General features: G+C 43.1%; 1 protein-coding gene across 4 annotated transcripts in view; it reads right to left on the reverse strand.

Annotated features, from left to right (window-relative positions):
* The window catches only part of LPO (lactoperoxidase), a 30,296-nt gene extending 29,286 nt beyond the window's left edge, over positions 1-1,010 (reverse strand). For 2 of the 4 annotated variants that reach the window (XM_077970961.1, XM_077970959.1), the window contains exon 1: positions 835-989. Coding sequence is in view for 1 of the 4 variants with exons in the window: in XM_077970958.1 (XP_077827084.1) it covers positions 835-995 (161 nt within the window). In the remaining 3 variants the exon portion in view is untranslated. Of the gene's footprint in view, positions 1-834 lie in introns of all 4 variants that reach the window. The other 2 variants (XM_077970958.1, XM_028836299.2) reach the window with 2 other exon arrangements.
* Positions 1,011-16,387: the final 15,377 nt, after the last annotated feature.

Genomic DNA, 16,387 nt, shown 5'->3' on the forward strand with positions numbered 1-16,387 from the left:
GGAGTGAGCCAACAGGAAAGCCATAATTCTTGCCCCATCACCCACAGGAACACTCTCTTGATCTTTTGAGTGACTCCAAGATCAGGATGAGAATGAAGAGATAGCTCTTATCAAGCCCTCTAGAGCAGAAATAATCTACTTCAACCAAAAGATTTGAGGCACACAATTGCATCAAAAACAAATATGATTTAACCATCCCATTCTCCCAAAATGAAGCCTGCCTAGCACTGCTGCAAACAGGTCACACACCTGCTTGACAGCCAGGTGTCCACAGGGCACTTCAGACAGCTAGGACCAGGCAAACTAGATGGACAGATCTGCTGCAGATGGCAGGCATGAGACGCTGGAAATAAGATGAAGACTTGACAGCTCCGGCTTAGGGAACGCTTTAAAACACTGCAAAATTTCCACTATAGTGGAGAGGCCAGATTTCATCACACTGTCTCAAGAATAGCACAGGGAGCACCATTGTGTCAATGTTTTTCCCCAAATTCCGATATGATTCTGGACACATTAAATTGCTTAGATCTCAGTTCCTAAGCAGGGTGGATAAGAGAGGTCTATGGTACCTTCCAGCCCTAAGAGTCTATGATTCTGTGACATAGTTTTCAGACACAGAAAAGCCTTTTTCCCCCACAGTGGTTGGGGGAGGCTTAATTACATTCTCTCATATACCAAACAAGGGGAGTGTGCCATGGGGTGGCTAAAGCTGGCACCAGAAAATGCCTGATAGAGACAAGTCCAAATCCAGTGCTAAGCTTCCTGAGAAGACATTAGGAAATTTCATCATCAACTTTGCAGAAACCAGGAAAGATGAAAGTTGAAGAGTCTTACCTGCCCAGTGCCTTGTCTTTTCGCAGCAGCCAGGGAGTTGCTTTGCTTGGAGGAGCTGGTCTTTTATACCTTCCAGCAAGAATGTATTTCTGGGAAAGGCCCAGAAGGAAAGATTTTAGTGTGGCTTGGAGGAGACGCTGAGGCTTAGCAGGAAACACCATGTGACTCTGGGCACATGCACCAGGAAACTGCAGAATGGCAGGGATTGGTTGATGCAATACCACTGACTGTGGGTGAAGCAACTCCTCTTTCCATCTTTCAACTTAAGTGCATGATCCTGATCTAGTCCTGGAAGGCAAAGCTGCACGCCCTGAGCACATTTGTCCCTCTTAAACTCCTAATGGGATCCGAATAGCTCTTAGAATTATGAACAATTATTAGGTAGATGCAAAAGTAATTGCAGTTTTTGCAATTACTTTTGCATCAACCTAAATGGTTCTCCTCCCCTTTCATATATTCGCTGCCCTTTGATCCCTCCCTTACTTTCCACCCCGTTTACTGTGGAATCCAATGGATTCATCTTTTGGATTTAAAATGATTAATAAACATTAATTTTTTTTGGTCAAAATTTCAAAATACTTTGGCCACCAAAGGATGAGAAGAGCCCTAAGCTTGTCATTAGGATAGTGGGTTGCAGTCCCCGCCTCTGCCATTGTATGGCTCTAGGCAAGTCACTTCACCTTCTGGTGTCTCAAATTTTCTAGTAGTGAAATCAGTGGTTGGTTTTGGTGATTATTATGATTCTATGACTTCATGCCTTCTATAGGGTGGCCCATTAAAAAACTCCAGTATCTGGGAGGCTGAGGTGGGTGGATCACTTGAGTTCGAGACCAGCCTGGTCAACATGGTGAAACCCCGTCTCTTCAAAAATTAGCTAGGCATGGTGGTGCATGCCTGTAATATTTTAGCAATAGCTACCTGGGAGGCTGAGGTGGGAGAATCACTTGAACCTGGGAGGCACGGGTTGCAGTGAGCCAAGATCATGCCATTGCACTCCAGCCTGGGTGACAGGACGAGACTCTGTCTCAACAAAACAAAACAAAACAAAACCACCACTATCCTATAAATTATTGACCTAAAGCTCAAGTATAATGCTACATACCTTTCCTACCTCAATGACTTTGGAAATTCAAGCTCATTAGATTCATACAAGAAGGAAATAGGAAGATTCTGAGAAAACAAAATTTCATGAGAGTGTATTTTACAGACAGACAATTTAAAACATAATAAGCCTCTTTACGAAATCATACTCTGAGTTGAAAATACTCTGGGAGCAACTGTCAAAAATGTATCAACCCCAAACCAGACTTCTTGGTTCACCTTCAAAAAAGTGATATTTCCTTTCTCTAGATGATGGAATATATCTAAAAACTGCTTCTCTTGTGATGAATCCAGGCAAATGAGCTGGGCATCTCAGAAGAAGGCAGGTGTCCAGGAGAGGTGAGTGGGACATCAGGTTCTTCTTGTTTTCTTTGAAACACACTTCATCTCCTTAGCCAAGCATTGTTTCTTTGTCTGACCATTCCCTGAACTTTGGCACATGCTTCTCAAGGTTCTTCCCTCTGAATTTTATGCTTAATATGTTCAGGAAGTTGTGTCATTAGGCAGATCTTGACCTAGTTGGTTCTGAATAATTTGAAGATGGAACTTCCTTTTAGAAGACCCTATGGGATAACATTGCTTCCTATGTACAAAATGCAGTGAGTTATGGAGTCAGGGTAACAGCAAAATACAGGTCTGATCATTCCTGGGTTTTATCATGTTATGACATGATATGATATGTCCTAGATTTGGTCTTTCTGTAATGGGTCAAATAGGATGGGGCAGTGTCAACTCCAGCCCAGTAAGATCCTTCCTTGATATTGGCGTGAAGCACACCTGGAGGCAGTCAATCTGACAGTGACATGCCTATTGTACTATAGCTAATTTTTATTTTAGAGCTTTGCTGACATGTGATGACATGTTGTCATGGGTTTATCTCAGTCTAGTCAAATCTGTAGCACAGGTAGATGTCTTCCCATGTGGGAATGGCAAATTGGCCTGAGAAATGGAGAGTGGAAGGCAGAAAGTCTGGGAAAAAGCTAAAAAGGCCAATAGCTTCTCATATGACAGTGCAGAGTCCAAGATATTTTAGCAATAGCAGCAGCAGCAGGGAGTACCCAATGAAGATAAGGTCTATTGCTGGCACATGGCAGTACACACACCCACACACATACACAAACATGCATGCACACTTCCCAGAAATACACAGTTTATCAATGAGACTGATTTTGGACATAGCTGGCTCACCTCTGTCGCCTTCTAGAATTAGAATGCTGCATGCTGCATACACAACCTTTGGTTGATCCAAAGGATTCTCATGGTCAGTAACAAAGTGACCAATCTGTTTGTGTAAGGTGATTGTAGCTCTCACACTGGGTCCATGTCAGGTGCCGTCTCCCATGGGCGCGCAGCTAGTCCCTTCCTTAGCTGTCTGTTTTCACCCTTGTCTGCTGGCTTGGCTGTCATTCATAGCTGGGCAGGGTTGTTTTTTTTTTTTTCTTTCCTGACTCAAATGCATTTCCTTTTGTTGGTTTCCTAGAACACCAAACAAACAGACTTCTTGTCCCAAGGATGGCTTTATATGCCCATGTTTACCCCTTTTGGGATTCATCCACTATTTCTACCCCAGAGAAGGGTGGAACCCAGGCACTCTGGCTTAAGCTGTCCCTGGCCTCTGGAGGGGTGTGCAGATGGCAGAGCTTCTCTGAATGGTGTCCTGGGGCAGCATGAGCTGTTGGAAGGAATGGGGACATTGCCAGGCAGCCCCTTTTGGAGAGAGGAGGGATTTGTAGATGAGAAAAAGAAATACTTGGGATGGGTTGTATGTCTCCCTAGCAGACAGGAGGAGGCTCTGTTACCTTCTCCTAGCAGTTTTTTCTTTCTTTTTTTTTCTTTTTTGAGACAAGGTCTCCCTCTGTCACCCAGGCTGGAGTGCAGTAGCGTGATCACCAATCAGTGCAAGGGCTCAAGCCATCCTCCCACTTCAGCCTCCCAAGTAGCTGGGACTACAGGTATGTGCCACCATTCCCTACTAGTTTTTAATTTTTTGTAGAGACAGATGTTCTCTACTAGTCCCTATGTTGCCCAGGCTAGTCTAGAACTCCTGAGCTCAAGTGATCCTCCTGCCTGGGCCTCCCAAAGTGCTAGGATTGCAGGCATGAGCCACCAAGCCCAGCCTCCTGGTATTTTTTAGTGGGAGAATTGATCTGATGATTGGTGGTTTCTGAGATTGGCATAACATAAGGTTTCCAACTGGCAAACCTATGATCAATGCATTTTTCCAATTAGCCACAGCATGCCGGGACTGAAGGGCTTCCCTGGGAACCAGCCTGGTGGGTGGGCAGAATGCTGTCTCTTCCTTCTCTTCATTAATGGAAAATCTTTTTTTTTTTTTTTCAGTTAACGCCATTCACCCATTTCCCCTCAGTGTTCCCTCTTTCCCTGTTCCTCTTAAACATTCACTGAGCACCTAATAGTATGTGCTTCTGATTTTTTTCTTACTCCTAATCCTCTCTCTTCCTAATTAGTTGATAAATTATGAATTTTAATAAGTTTGCTTAAGCAAAAAAGCTGTCAGATCTGTTCCCTGCCTTGGCAGGGTAATGTAGGCATAGGGCTGGGAAAGGGGACAGACCTCAATGGAGCAAGACAATCTGACCCTGAATAAATCCTGAGTTGCTCAGAGTAGAGATGGGGCAATAAACCAACTCCCACTTAAGCCACAAATAAAGAAACACAGTATTTTAAACAAAAAACAATCTTGATTGCTATTGTTATTCTGTGAGCGGTCTGATGATATGCTTTGTGATAAGTCCATAAAGAAAATATCATGCCAATAAATGCCCTGTTTCTCAAGCAAGCAAGCATGTATATGTGTGTGTATGTGTTTGCACATGCACGTGAATACAGATGTGACAAAGCGACTAGTGAAAATGCAAGGAGCACTGGATTATTAAAACTCAGCAAGCCTGGCTCTAGTCCTAGCTTGCTAGTCAGCAGCATGTGACATTGGGGAAATTACTCTTTATTCAGAGGCCTCAGTTTCCTTCTCTGGAAAGAGAAATGGGTCCACTAAGTAATTGTGTTGGGTCCCTTGGGTTGTGATGTTTAGAATTCAATTGTGAATCAGTAGATCTTGTAGGTCCCAGTGCCGGTCAGCTTCTGCCTCATTGTACAGTCTTGTACACATTACACACCCTCAGGTTCTCTTCATATAAAAGGGGGATGAGAATCCTATGTTCTCACTCTTAGGACCAGCTGGGATGGGGTAGGAGGACAACTATCCCAAAGGCTGTTTCTCCTTAGTTCTGAGGGACAACCAGAAACAAAAGAACAGGAAAAATCTTGTTGAGAAAGAAGAAAAATTCTGCTGGGAATGTGATCATTCTCTCAGTCACTCAAGTTGGAAACCAGGGAGACACGCTGGGTACTTTTCTTTTTTCTTTTCCTCTTTTCTCTTCCTTCCTCCCATCTTCTTGGTCACCAAATCCTGTCCATTTTTCCTTCATAAATCTCTTGCAACTGTGGCTTCCTTGACTTCCCCACATTCTGGTTCTGCCCTGCCCTGAATTACCCCCATTTTTTTTTGAGACAGAGTGTCACTCTATTGCCCAGGCTGGAGTGCAGTGGAAATATCTTGGCTCACTGCAGCCTCTGCCTCCTGAGTTCAAGTGATTCTTCTGCCTCAGCCTCCCAAGTAGCTGAGACTACAGACTTGCGCCACCATGCCCGGCTAATTTTTTCTATTTTTAGTAGAAACAGCGTTTTACCGTGTTGGCCAGACTGGTCTTGAATTCCTGACCTCAACTGACCCACCCACCTTGGCCTCCCGAAGTGCTGGGATTATAGGTGTGAGCCATTGCGCCCGGCCCCAATTTCTGTAATTGCAAAAAAATTACAATTATTTTGCTCCAATGTCATAGCCTTCTCACTGGTCTTCCTGAGTCTGCCCCAAAACCGCATGTCCCTTTACGGTAGTTTTCTGTACACAGTACCCCACTATCCATAGGACAAGGTCTTAGGTATTAGCCAAGGCCCTATACTGCCTAAGCCTGTATCTATCCCAGCCTATCACATATTGCGCCTTTACCCAAGCTTTTTGTTGCAGCCAAGTAAACTATTCATTCCCTGACATGCCATGCACATTCCTGACCCTCTGTCTGTTCATCTGCCATTCTCCATACCTGACTCGTTTGCTCCCTTCTTGCCCAAGTCCAATATCTAGCTCAAGCCTTCTCTTCTCCATGAGGCTATCATTGTCTGCCAAGCTCCAGAAAGCATTGCACACTAATTCTTTTTCTCCCCTTTGCTTTTCCTATTTATTGTCTCTATGCATCTTTCCTCTTGCCCAAATTAAATCAGAAACTTCTCAAGAGCTGTAAATTACATTGTGCAATCAATAAGATTTGCTTTGATGATAAAGATGATGACACTGGTGTAAAAATTACCTTGGCTTAATTCAGTCATTCAAGTCCAAGTTCTTGACTGTCAGTTCTAAAGCTGTCTCTGAAGACCGTTTTCTAGCCTGAATGAAATACTGCACTAAAGTGTAGCTAGGGCTGGGTGTGGTGGCTCACACCTATAATCCCAGTATTTTCAGAGACTGAAGCAGGAGGATCCCCTGAGGCCAGGAGTTCAAGGTTACAGTGGGCCATGATAGTGCCACTGTACTCCAGCCTGGGTGACAGAGCAATATCCTGTCTCTTAAAAAACCTTAAAAATAAAAATTTTAAAAATGTAGCTAGAAGGAATAATTTCTGAATTTTTCTCTTTTCTCTTCTATTTTCCTTGATTTAGAGCCCCCACTGCCCATCACAAGCTGGAAAGGAACAGAGAGAGCCAAGAGATCATAATGAACGACTGAATCTTGTCTCATTTACAGTTGGGAGAAAATAGCAGTTCAAGCCCCCTTTTCCAAACCTAAGATGGAACTTCAATGCCTATTTCCCAGATGCTGAAAGAATCTTTCAGAAGCAACAGAACTCATGCTTGCTTCGCGCCCAGGCTTGCGAAGCTGCCTTCTTAGGTGTCTATGCTGGAGGGAGGCTGGGGTCCTGAGTAGGTGCCCCGAGAAGGCGTCCTGCCCTGCTTGCTGACTAACCCACAGGTTGGGGGGCAGAGTGCAGGGTGTGTGCTCCCTAGGACTTACTGTAAATGGCTGAATTCTCACTACTTCCCTCCTGGGGCTCCGCCCTGATGATTTTGGGGTACATGAGGATAATACATGCTCTGGAAGATTGTGGTGGAGGCTGGAATGGGGTGAAACGCTCCAACAGTCTCTGTCTGTGATGGAATTCCTTCCACTCTGGTGGGAACCTGGGGAGGGTGAAGTGGTTATTGCCTCTCACTCTTCTCACAATGCTAAGAAGGGGACAGAGGCCGGGGAGAGGAAGTGAAAGAATCTTCGCCGTCCTACTCTCTTTAAATGAATACAGGCTTTCCAAGAGGCCGGAAGAGTGCACCGTAGAATGTGCTTCCACTCAGCGAGCAACACGGCCTCTGATATGCCTCTAACAAAAGATAATCGTGACCAGGTACCCCTGAAGGAAACTGAGATTCTAAAATTTCTTTGATATCTTACTTAAGAGAAAAATTTTTATTTTGGAACAATTTTGGATTTATCATATTATTACAAAGATAATACAGAGTTTCTGTACACTCCACACCCAGTTTCCGTTATGATTATCTTATTTTACAATGGTACGTTTGTCACAATTAATAAAGCAATATTGTTACATTATTATTAAGTAAAAGGTCAATATCCTACATTTTAACTTTCAAATTCATGCTTTTATGTCCCATTCAATAACTTATCTGTTTGCTTTCATATAAAAATTTAAAATTTACTTCACAGCAACCTACAATGGACACTCCAGGAACGTGAGCCAAATGTAACCTGTGCTCTGTGTTTTCTGGGCCACTACGGTGTTCCCTGGGGGAGCTGTCCAGCTTGGGCCACTGAGAGTGAGTTCAGAGCGGAGTCGGAAGGAAATCTCATAGGGCTCTGATGGCCTGCTCGGTGGCTGTAACCCCAAGGGTCACTCAGTCTCTGAGCCTCGGCTTCCTCTTCTGGCAAGTGGGAGTAGGAGCAGCAGCCCGCCTCACAGGGTGCCACGAGGATAAGCTGGGCTCAGGCGTGCAGACACGTAGAGCATGATTCCCACAAAGTGATTAGCATCAGGAGCATCCCTGAGACAGGAAGGTGAGCAGTGACTTCAGCACGAGCTGGTTCTTGAGATGTCATGCTTTCACCCTGCCAGCCTCCTCTGAATCTCCACTTCCAATCCTGAGGAGGGTCAGAAGCTGAAACTGAAAAAGGAAATGGCTTCAACCCCACGTCCTCATGGCTGGGTTGCATGCCACAGACAGGGGAGACAGAAAGGGAAAGTTTCTTTTTTTGGCTTCTGCTGCTGGACATTCTCTCTCTCCTGGTGACTGTGTGGCTCTCCAATGATCTGCTTGCTATCTAATGGGAAGAAAAAAGGAGGTGATGTGGGCCATGGCACCACCCTGTCCCCCAAGGAGCCAGCTCTAGTTTTGCCTCTTTTGGTCACATGGATTTGAAATAGTCCATCTTCAGCCTGAGGACAGCAGCTGGCCCAGGCAGGGTTTCTGCTCTTGAACTCGGCAACCTAGGCTAGTTGCTCTCACCTCTCTGAAGTCCCTGTGGACCCGGCTACTGCATAGCTGATGATGTCTGTCTGCTGAAATAAAGCCTAGCAGAATTTTCTAGCCTGACAGCTGAAAACCAGCCTGCATTGCTTATAGTAACTCATGTTTTCTCTTTTCCCTTCTTGCTACAGATTTTAGGAGGCCCATTTTGACCTCAGTACCTGGCCCCACTTGAGGTGACGGCCCCACTGTTAGCTTTCCATGTCTAAACTCTGAAAATTTGCCCTGAATTTGGATCCAGTGCCTGAGGCACTGCCACTTCTGGCAGTTTAATCATGGTCCTTACTGGATTTCACATCCTACAAATTCAACTGGCCCTTCTAACCCCTGCAGTGGGGTAAAAGTCCAGCCTCTCCCTCCAGCCCCAAGTTCTAAAACCTGGCTCCGGCCCACCTTCATGAACCCTCCCATTTGTGGCTATGTCAAAAGAGAAAATGATGAATGGGCAAGAAAAACAGAAACTGATCAAATCTGCCTGAGATTCTGACCTCCTAGAACTTATAAAATCTGTAGCAATAAAACTTTACAGCCTCAGATTAGGGATCTGCAATTCCCTGCTCACAGCTGCAATGACAGCAAGAGACCATGACCTAACAGACTCAATTGGGACAATTCCCGTTTGTGGGATGTTTTCGATGTGTCACACAATCCTAGATTTCCTTGCTATTTTTATCTTTTGAAACATTCTCCAAGAAATCTAATGTGGAAGTTCCTTTTTTTTAACATAATTATGTTGTTTCACTTCAAGTTGATGGAGTTCTAGAAATCATTAATTAGGCTACTGTAAGAGGGCAATGTAATTCCAATCTGCATAAATACAGGAAATGTTAATTCTCTAGAAATGGAGTTAAGCATAGATCTGGGACTCATAAATAACAGGGCAGTGTTTTGACCCTGGTGATATTTGCCAAGTAAATATAGCAAGGGGATTTTAGTCAGCCTGGCTTTGCCTCATCCTGATTTATATTTGTCTGATTCTTTTAAAAAGTAAGCTTAGAGTTTGAACAACATTTAAGAAGCCTCTGGTTCAGTGATTCCCAAAGGCTAATCTGAATCAGTGGAAAGCTTGGGAAAAATACAGGCATCCAGACTCTGCTCCTGGTCTACAGAATTCTAGCTCTGGCATTGGAGTTGGAGAACCTTTATTTCTAATAAATCTCCTGGGTGAGTCTGACATACAGGCAGATTTGGAAACTACTAATCTAGCTGAACTTTCTACCCTCTGTAGGATTCCCCACTACATCTTTGTTCCTCGAGGTGTGGTCCAAAGTCTTACAGCACTGGAATATTCTGGGAGGTACTAAAAAATACAGAATCTCGGGCCCCACCCAGATGTACCAAATCAGAATCTACATTTTCACAAAATCCCCAGGTCATATTTATTTACATTAAAGCTGACAGATGGTCATCAAGTCACTGCTTGAACACTTCCGGGGTTGGGGAGCTCAGTATTTACATGGCAACCTGCTTCACTGCTGGGAGGCTCTAATTATCCAGCTCTTCCTTATATTAAGTTCACTCACTCATTCATGCATTCATTCTACAAATATGGGCAGACTCTAAAAAGTTGACCAAGATGACATAGTCACATGATCATATTTCAGCCATTTTTAAATTGCAGTTCATAGGCAGAGAGAACCCTTTTTTTTCTTTTTCAGACGGAGTCTTACTCTGTCACCCAGGCTAGAGTGCAGTGGCGTGACCTCGGCTCACTGTAACCTCCGCCCCTTGGTTCAAGCAATTCCCCTGCCTCAGCCTCCCGAGTAGCTGGGATTACAGGCACCTTCCACCACGTCCAGCTAATATTTGTATTTTTAGTACAGACGGGGTTTCACCATCTTGGTGGTCTTGGCTAGGTTGGTCTTGTACTCCTGACCTCGTGATCCACCTGCCTCGGCCTCCCAAAGTGCTGGCATTACAGATGTGAACCACCGTGCCTGGCCAAGAGAGAACCTCTCTTAACAGAGATGTATTTTCTTCTTTATTTTCACATAGGCCAGTGTGAAACTAAGGGCCTGTCTCTTGTAGAACCTTACTGAGGGCTGTAAGAAGTTGGTAACACAATCCAACATCCTGAATTTTCCCCACCACCCTCCTAATGCAACAGCCTGCATAGTATATGGTCCCCATTCCCAGGCACATCAGTGTAACTCCTTGCTATCCGAAGTGTGGTCCACGGCTCAGCAGCAGTGGCATCACCTGGCATCCTAACAAGCCTGCATTCTCTCAGGAATGCAGACTGTTAGGAATGCAGCTCTCAGTTCCCACCAAATCAGGATCTTCATTTGAACAAGATCCCCAGGTGATTTTTTTGCACATTAAATTTCAACAGGCAGAAAAACCGGTTCTATTTCACAATCCTTAAACAGGATCGCTAACTTTCTAGCTCAGGATCAAGCACTATCTCTTCAGCCAATTCCATCAAGTATAAGCCTGTTAATTGCAGGATGCCTACTTCCAGGCACACATTCTGTATTGCTTAGCATGTGTTTGCTGCGTCCAGGTCACCAACAAACTAGCTCAAATTGGCTTAACTAACAAGGCAAATTTCAAATTGAATGCTAGCCACATGGATGGTGATTATACAATTTGTTCCATATTTGTGTTGCTGCTGTTGGTGTAATTTTTTTTAGTCGTGGTAAAATACACATAATATAAAATTTACCATCTTAACCATGTTTAAGTGTACTGTTCACTTTTGCCAGGTATCACATTGCTATGCAACCAATAATTGTTCCATATTTTTTGATCATTTGAAACAAACAAAAAACACCTCTAACAAGAATCCAGGGATAGGATGGACTTCAGGGTTGACTTACTTCAGTGGGCCTGGCTTCCTTCACCCTGCAGTTCTCCTGGCTTTGCCTCCTGTCAGCTTCAACTCCGTCCTTCCCTTGCAGGCAAAATGGCACACAACCCTCTGCAGGGGAAGGCAGAGAATCTCACAGAAGAGAAAGAATAGCTTTCCCAGAAATCCTGGCAAGCCTTTTCTTACATCTCACTGGTCTGAATTGGAACATGTGCCTGTTCCTTAATTGGCAAAGAGATTTTATGGGTCATCAGATTATTGCTCTAGACAGATCACTTGGCTTTAGGGTGGAGAAGAGTTGGAGGGTAGGACTGGAGAGAGGAAGGTCAGGAGGCACCCTGTTGCAATGATGAAGGTAGGAACTAATGGTATCCTGGAACGAGGTAGTCCTGGTGGTCCTGGAGGTGGAGACAACAGCTTGGGGCCCACCAAGTGCGGGTACCCAGAAAGGTTGTCACACTGGCCCTTTGCCCTCACTGGTGGAGGGCAGCTGCCCCATGTGATGAGGCAAGGGGCCAACTGAACTGTTAACACATCACTGTCCATGGACGGTGGAACTAAAGGAGCACTGTAACAACCCTCTGGGCCTTTGGGATTTTGGGCATCCTTAGTTGGGTGCCTCTGTAGGCCCTGCATGGAGGTTGCTCCTGTGTTGTCACTTGGAGTGGCTGATTGGACCCCACACTCACTCACTCATGTGCTCCCTCCTGCAAAAGGTTGAGCATGGTGGGCTGAGTAGAGGGGGTACCCCTGCCGTGAGTCCAGTGAAGGGGCTGAGAAAAATCCTGGGTCAGTTTTAATACATTGAGACAAAATACACCCATGCCCCAGCACGCAGCTTTGCATTTCCTGTTTCATCTGCCTGGAATGCTCATTCTCCAGATATCCACATGGCTAATTTCCTCACCATCTTTGAGTACTTGCTTAAATATCACAGTCTTAGTGTTTCCAGATTTCCCTTTTAAAAAATGTCAAACTCTTCTTTTTCTACAATACTTTTTTTGCTTTTTTGAGACATGGTCTCGCTCTGTTGCACATGCTGGAGTGCAGTGGCACGACCACGGCTCACTGCAGCCTTAAACTCCTGGACTTAAGCAATCCTCCCACCTCAGCCTCCTGAGTAGCTACAACTATAGGCATGCACCACCATGCCTGGCTAATTTTTTTTTTTTTAATTTGTGTAGAGACAAGGTCTTGCCATGTTGCCTAAGCTGGTCTTGGCCTCAAGCAATCCTCTTGCCTGGGCCTCCCAAAGTGCTGGGATTACAGGCATGAGCTACTGTGTCTGGCCTTCCTCCCGTAATTCTTATTATCTTTGTTTTCTGTTGCTTATAACAGAACGCATGAAACTGGGTATCCTTATAAAGAAAAAGAGTTTCTTTCTCACAGTTCTAGAGGCTGAGAAGTCTAAGGTTGAGGGGCCTCACTCTGGTGAGGGCCTTCTTCCTGGAGGGGACTCTCCTTAGAGTGGTGCAGGGTATCACATGGCGAGGGGCTGAGCGTGCATGTGCCAGCTTAGGTCTCTCCTGGTTCCCCTCCCATGATAACCCATTAATCCATCAGTTCATTAATTCATTAATCCACATTGGGGATTAAGTTTCAACATGAGTTTTGGAAGAGACATTCAAACCATAGCATTATTCTTCCTTGCTTTATTTTTCTTCATGGAATTGACCGCCATATATTGTACTATGTTTTACTTTTTTGTTTGTTTACTGTCTACCTACCCCAACCATAATGTAAATTTCATGAGGTCAGAGACTGTTTAGTATACTACATATTCCAAGACCATCAAAAAACAATTTTTTGAATAAATTAAGTGAATTAACTAATGAATTATGGCACTAACTCTTAACTACCACATCATGTAATCTCTGACAGGATTGCTGAGAATTCTTACTCAAAGCAGTTTCAATGAACCACCTAATTTCAGTTCTAATAGCTGGAGCCAAATGATTCTTTTGAGACAAGAGCCAAAATCTTGACTTAATATTATTGGGTAAATATGAATGTATACTTTCAAAATCTCACTGATGATTTAGAAAAAGTCAGTGGGCTATAACGAGATCAAACTTGAAAGAATCTTATAGTTGGTGGAAAGTTCTGGAAAAAGAAAAGGAGAAGACTGGCTTATTAGAATTTGCTGAAGAGATTAATTTCTTTGTGATTTCCAGGAGAATACCCAATAATGGGAGGACCATGGAAGGTGAATTGTAAAATCCCTGCATTTCTAAAAAATTGAATCCTCTTCTTGGAGGGGGAGGAGCCATAGGAGCCAATATTATCAGTGTCCTACTATTTAGAACACTGCTATTGCCCCAAGTCTTGACACGTCACTGGAGACCTGAACTAACCTATTGGACACTGTAGGGAAAACAGGGATGCCCAAGATAAAGCAATTAGTTATCAGAAGCTTAGTATGTTTCTTTGGAAAAGACATTTGAGATCTGGCTAGGATATACAAGTGACCTGCTTCAGAGCCTCAGTTCCTGGGTAATGCTGAACTGTTTTATTCTCCTACTGATTCTGGTAATGTCAACATGGTAGTCTCACTTGTTCTACCTGTTGACACACTGCCTGGAAGGGGCCTGGGAATAAGCAGGGATACTCATGATTTTAGTGCCCTAAGTTGGCCTAAGTTTAGCCCCACTCCCATCCAATTCTCCCTGGGGTCACCTCCCCAAAATGTACTTGTAGCAGATGCTGTTGGTGTCCTGTCAAGATCTTTACCAGCTGCTAAGTATGTTGACTGTTAACAGCACATATGCATACCCATATCAGGATTGTTCTTGGCTAATGGGAGTTACCTAGCCAAGAAGTGTCTAAGAGGTTTCATTTTGCTGCTTCTCTGGGAATCAATCAATTCTCCAAGGAGCCCTGATTCCTTTGTAGTGGAGAATGGTCTTTAGAAACCAAGGTCTGGGTACTAGGTATGCTCATTTCTATTGAGGAGTGACTGCTTCTGGGTTCTCTTAGTAGACAGAGCTAGAAGTTCCATGTGTGGATACTAACTCCTGCATACACACACACACACACGTTTCTGACTCTGTCTTTTACATATATTTTTAAAATTTCGTTTTCTTTTTTTTGTGTGTGATGGAGTCTCGCTCTGTTGCCCAAGCTGGAGTGCAGTGGCACAATCTCAGCTCACTGTAACCTCCACCTCCTGAGTTCAAGTGATTCCTGTGCCTTAGCCTCCCGAGTAGCTGGGATTACAGGCATGTACCCCAAACCTGGCTAATTTTCGTATTTTTAGTAGAGATGAGGTTTCACGATGTTGGCCAGGCTAGTCTTGAACTCCTGACCTCAGGTGATCCACCTGCCTCAGCCTCCCAAAGTGGTGGGATTACAGGCATAAGCCACCATGCCTGGCCTATTTATTATTATTATTTTTATTTCTTAAAAAAAAAAACTCAACCAAGTGGTATTTATACATATATTTTAAAATATCCATGAATTTTTACTGCTACCTCCAACTCTGATCCAGCATCACAGGGCCCATTCTTGCCTTCACCCCTTTCCTTATTTATAACTTCCTTCTGAGACACAGAAATGGTACTCATTATCTACCACATATTTGCTTATTTGTTTAGTGCTAGTACGTACATAAGGTAGCTTTAGAATTGCTCACTCAACTCCTCTGAGGAACAAATTTACCAACTAGAGTACAGTGTTTGTGAACAGACCTTTCTGTCTTCATCCTTCAACTTTCAGCCAAAATAGTTTTCCAAAGTTACTTAGGTTGGCTTTTTGCTTCCTCACTCCCTTCAGCATGGTTAGGTGAGTCATCTATAACAGAGTCATTTGTCATAGTCTGCATTCCATTTTAAGTACCCCTCACAACTGGTAAATAGCTTAAAATTTACATACAGTAAAATTCGCTCACTGATACGTACTTCTGTAGGTTTTTAACAAATGCAACAAGTTGTTTAGCATCACCACAGATATAGAACAGTCTCATCATCCCTAAAATTCCCTTACACTGCCCTTTATACTCAATCCCTATCCCCACACCCAATCCTTGGCAACCACTGATCTATTTTCCATCTCTATAATTTTTCCTTTTTAAAGAATGCCATATCGAATATATTGTATAGTATATAGTCTTTTATGTCTGGTTTCTTTCACTGAGCATAATGATTTTGAGATTCATCCATGTGGTTTTATGTAGCAGTAGTTACTTTGTTTTTATTATGGAGTAGTATTTCATTGTATAAATATTATACAAAGTATACAATTTATTTAAACATTTACACATTGATGGACATTTGGACTGTTTCCCATTTTTACTATTATAAGTTGTTATGCACATTTACATACGGGCCTCTGTGTGGACACATATTGTCATTTTTCTTGAGTAAATACTTAGGAGTGAGATTGTTGGATCATATGGTATGTAAATGTTTCACTTTATAAGAAATTTCCAGTTTCCCAAAGTGGCTGTACTATTTTGCATTCTGATAAGTAATTATGAGAGTTTCAGTTGCTCCACATCCTCACCAGCATTTAGTATGGTCTAACTTTTAAATTTTAGCCATTGTAATAGGTGTGCTGTGGTATCTTATTGTGTTTTTAATATGTAATGTTCTGATGATTAATGATATCAAGGATCTTTTCCTGCGTTAATGTCATTCATATATATTCTCCGGTAAATTGTTCAAATCTTTTGACCATTTAAAAAATAAGATTGTTTGTATTATTATTACTGAGGTGTAAGACTATATGTTCCAGATATAAGTCCTTTATCAGATAGGTGTTTTGCAAATATTTTACAGTGTGTCTTGTCTTTTTATTTTCTTGACAGTGTCATTCGAAGAAAAGAAGTTTTGCATTTTGATGACAATTGATTTTTTCTTCTATAGTTTGTACATTTTGAGTCCTAAGAAAATATTCACCGAACTCAGGATCTCAACGATCTGTCCCTATGTTTCTGTCTAGAAGTTTTATTGTTGTAACTATTACTTTTTAGGTCTATGATCCATTTTGCTTCAATTAATTAAATTGTGTAGGGTAAGGAGTTGAATTTTGTTG

The sequence above is a fragment of the Macaca mulatta genome, chromosome 16 (assembly GCF_049350105.2).
Source record: "Macaca mulatta isolate MMU2019108-1 chromosome 16, T2T-MMU8v2.0, whole genome shotgun sequence".
In the NCBI taxonomy this organism is placed as follows: Eukaryota; Metazoa; Chordata; class Mammalia; order Primates; family Cercopithecidae; genus Macaca; species Macaca mulatta.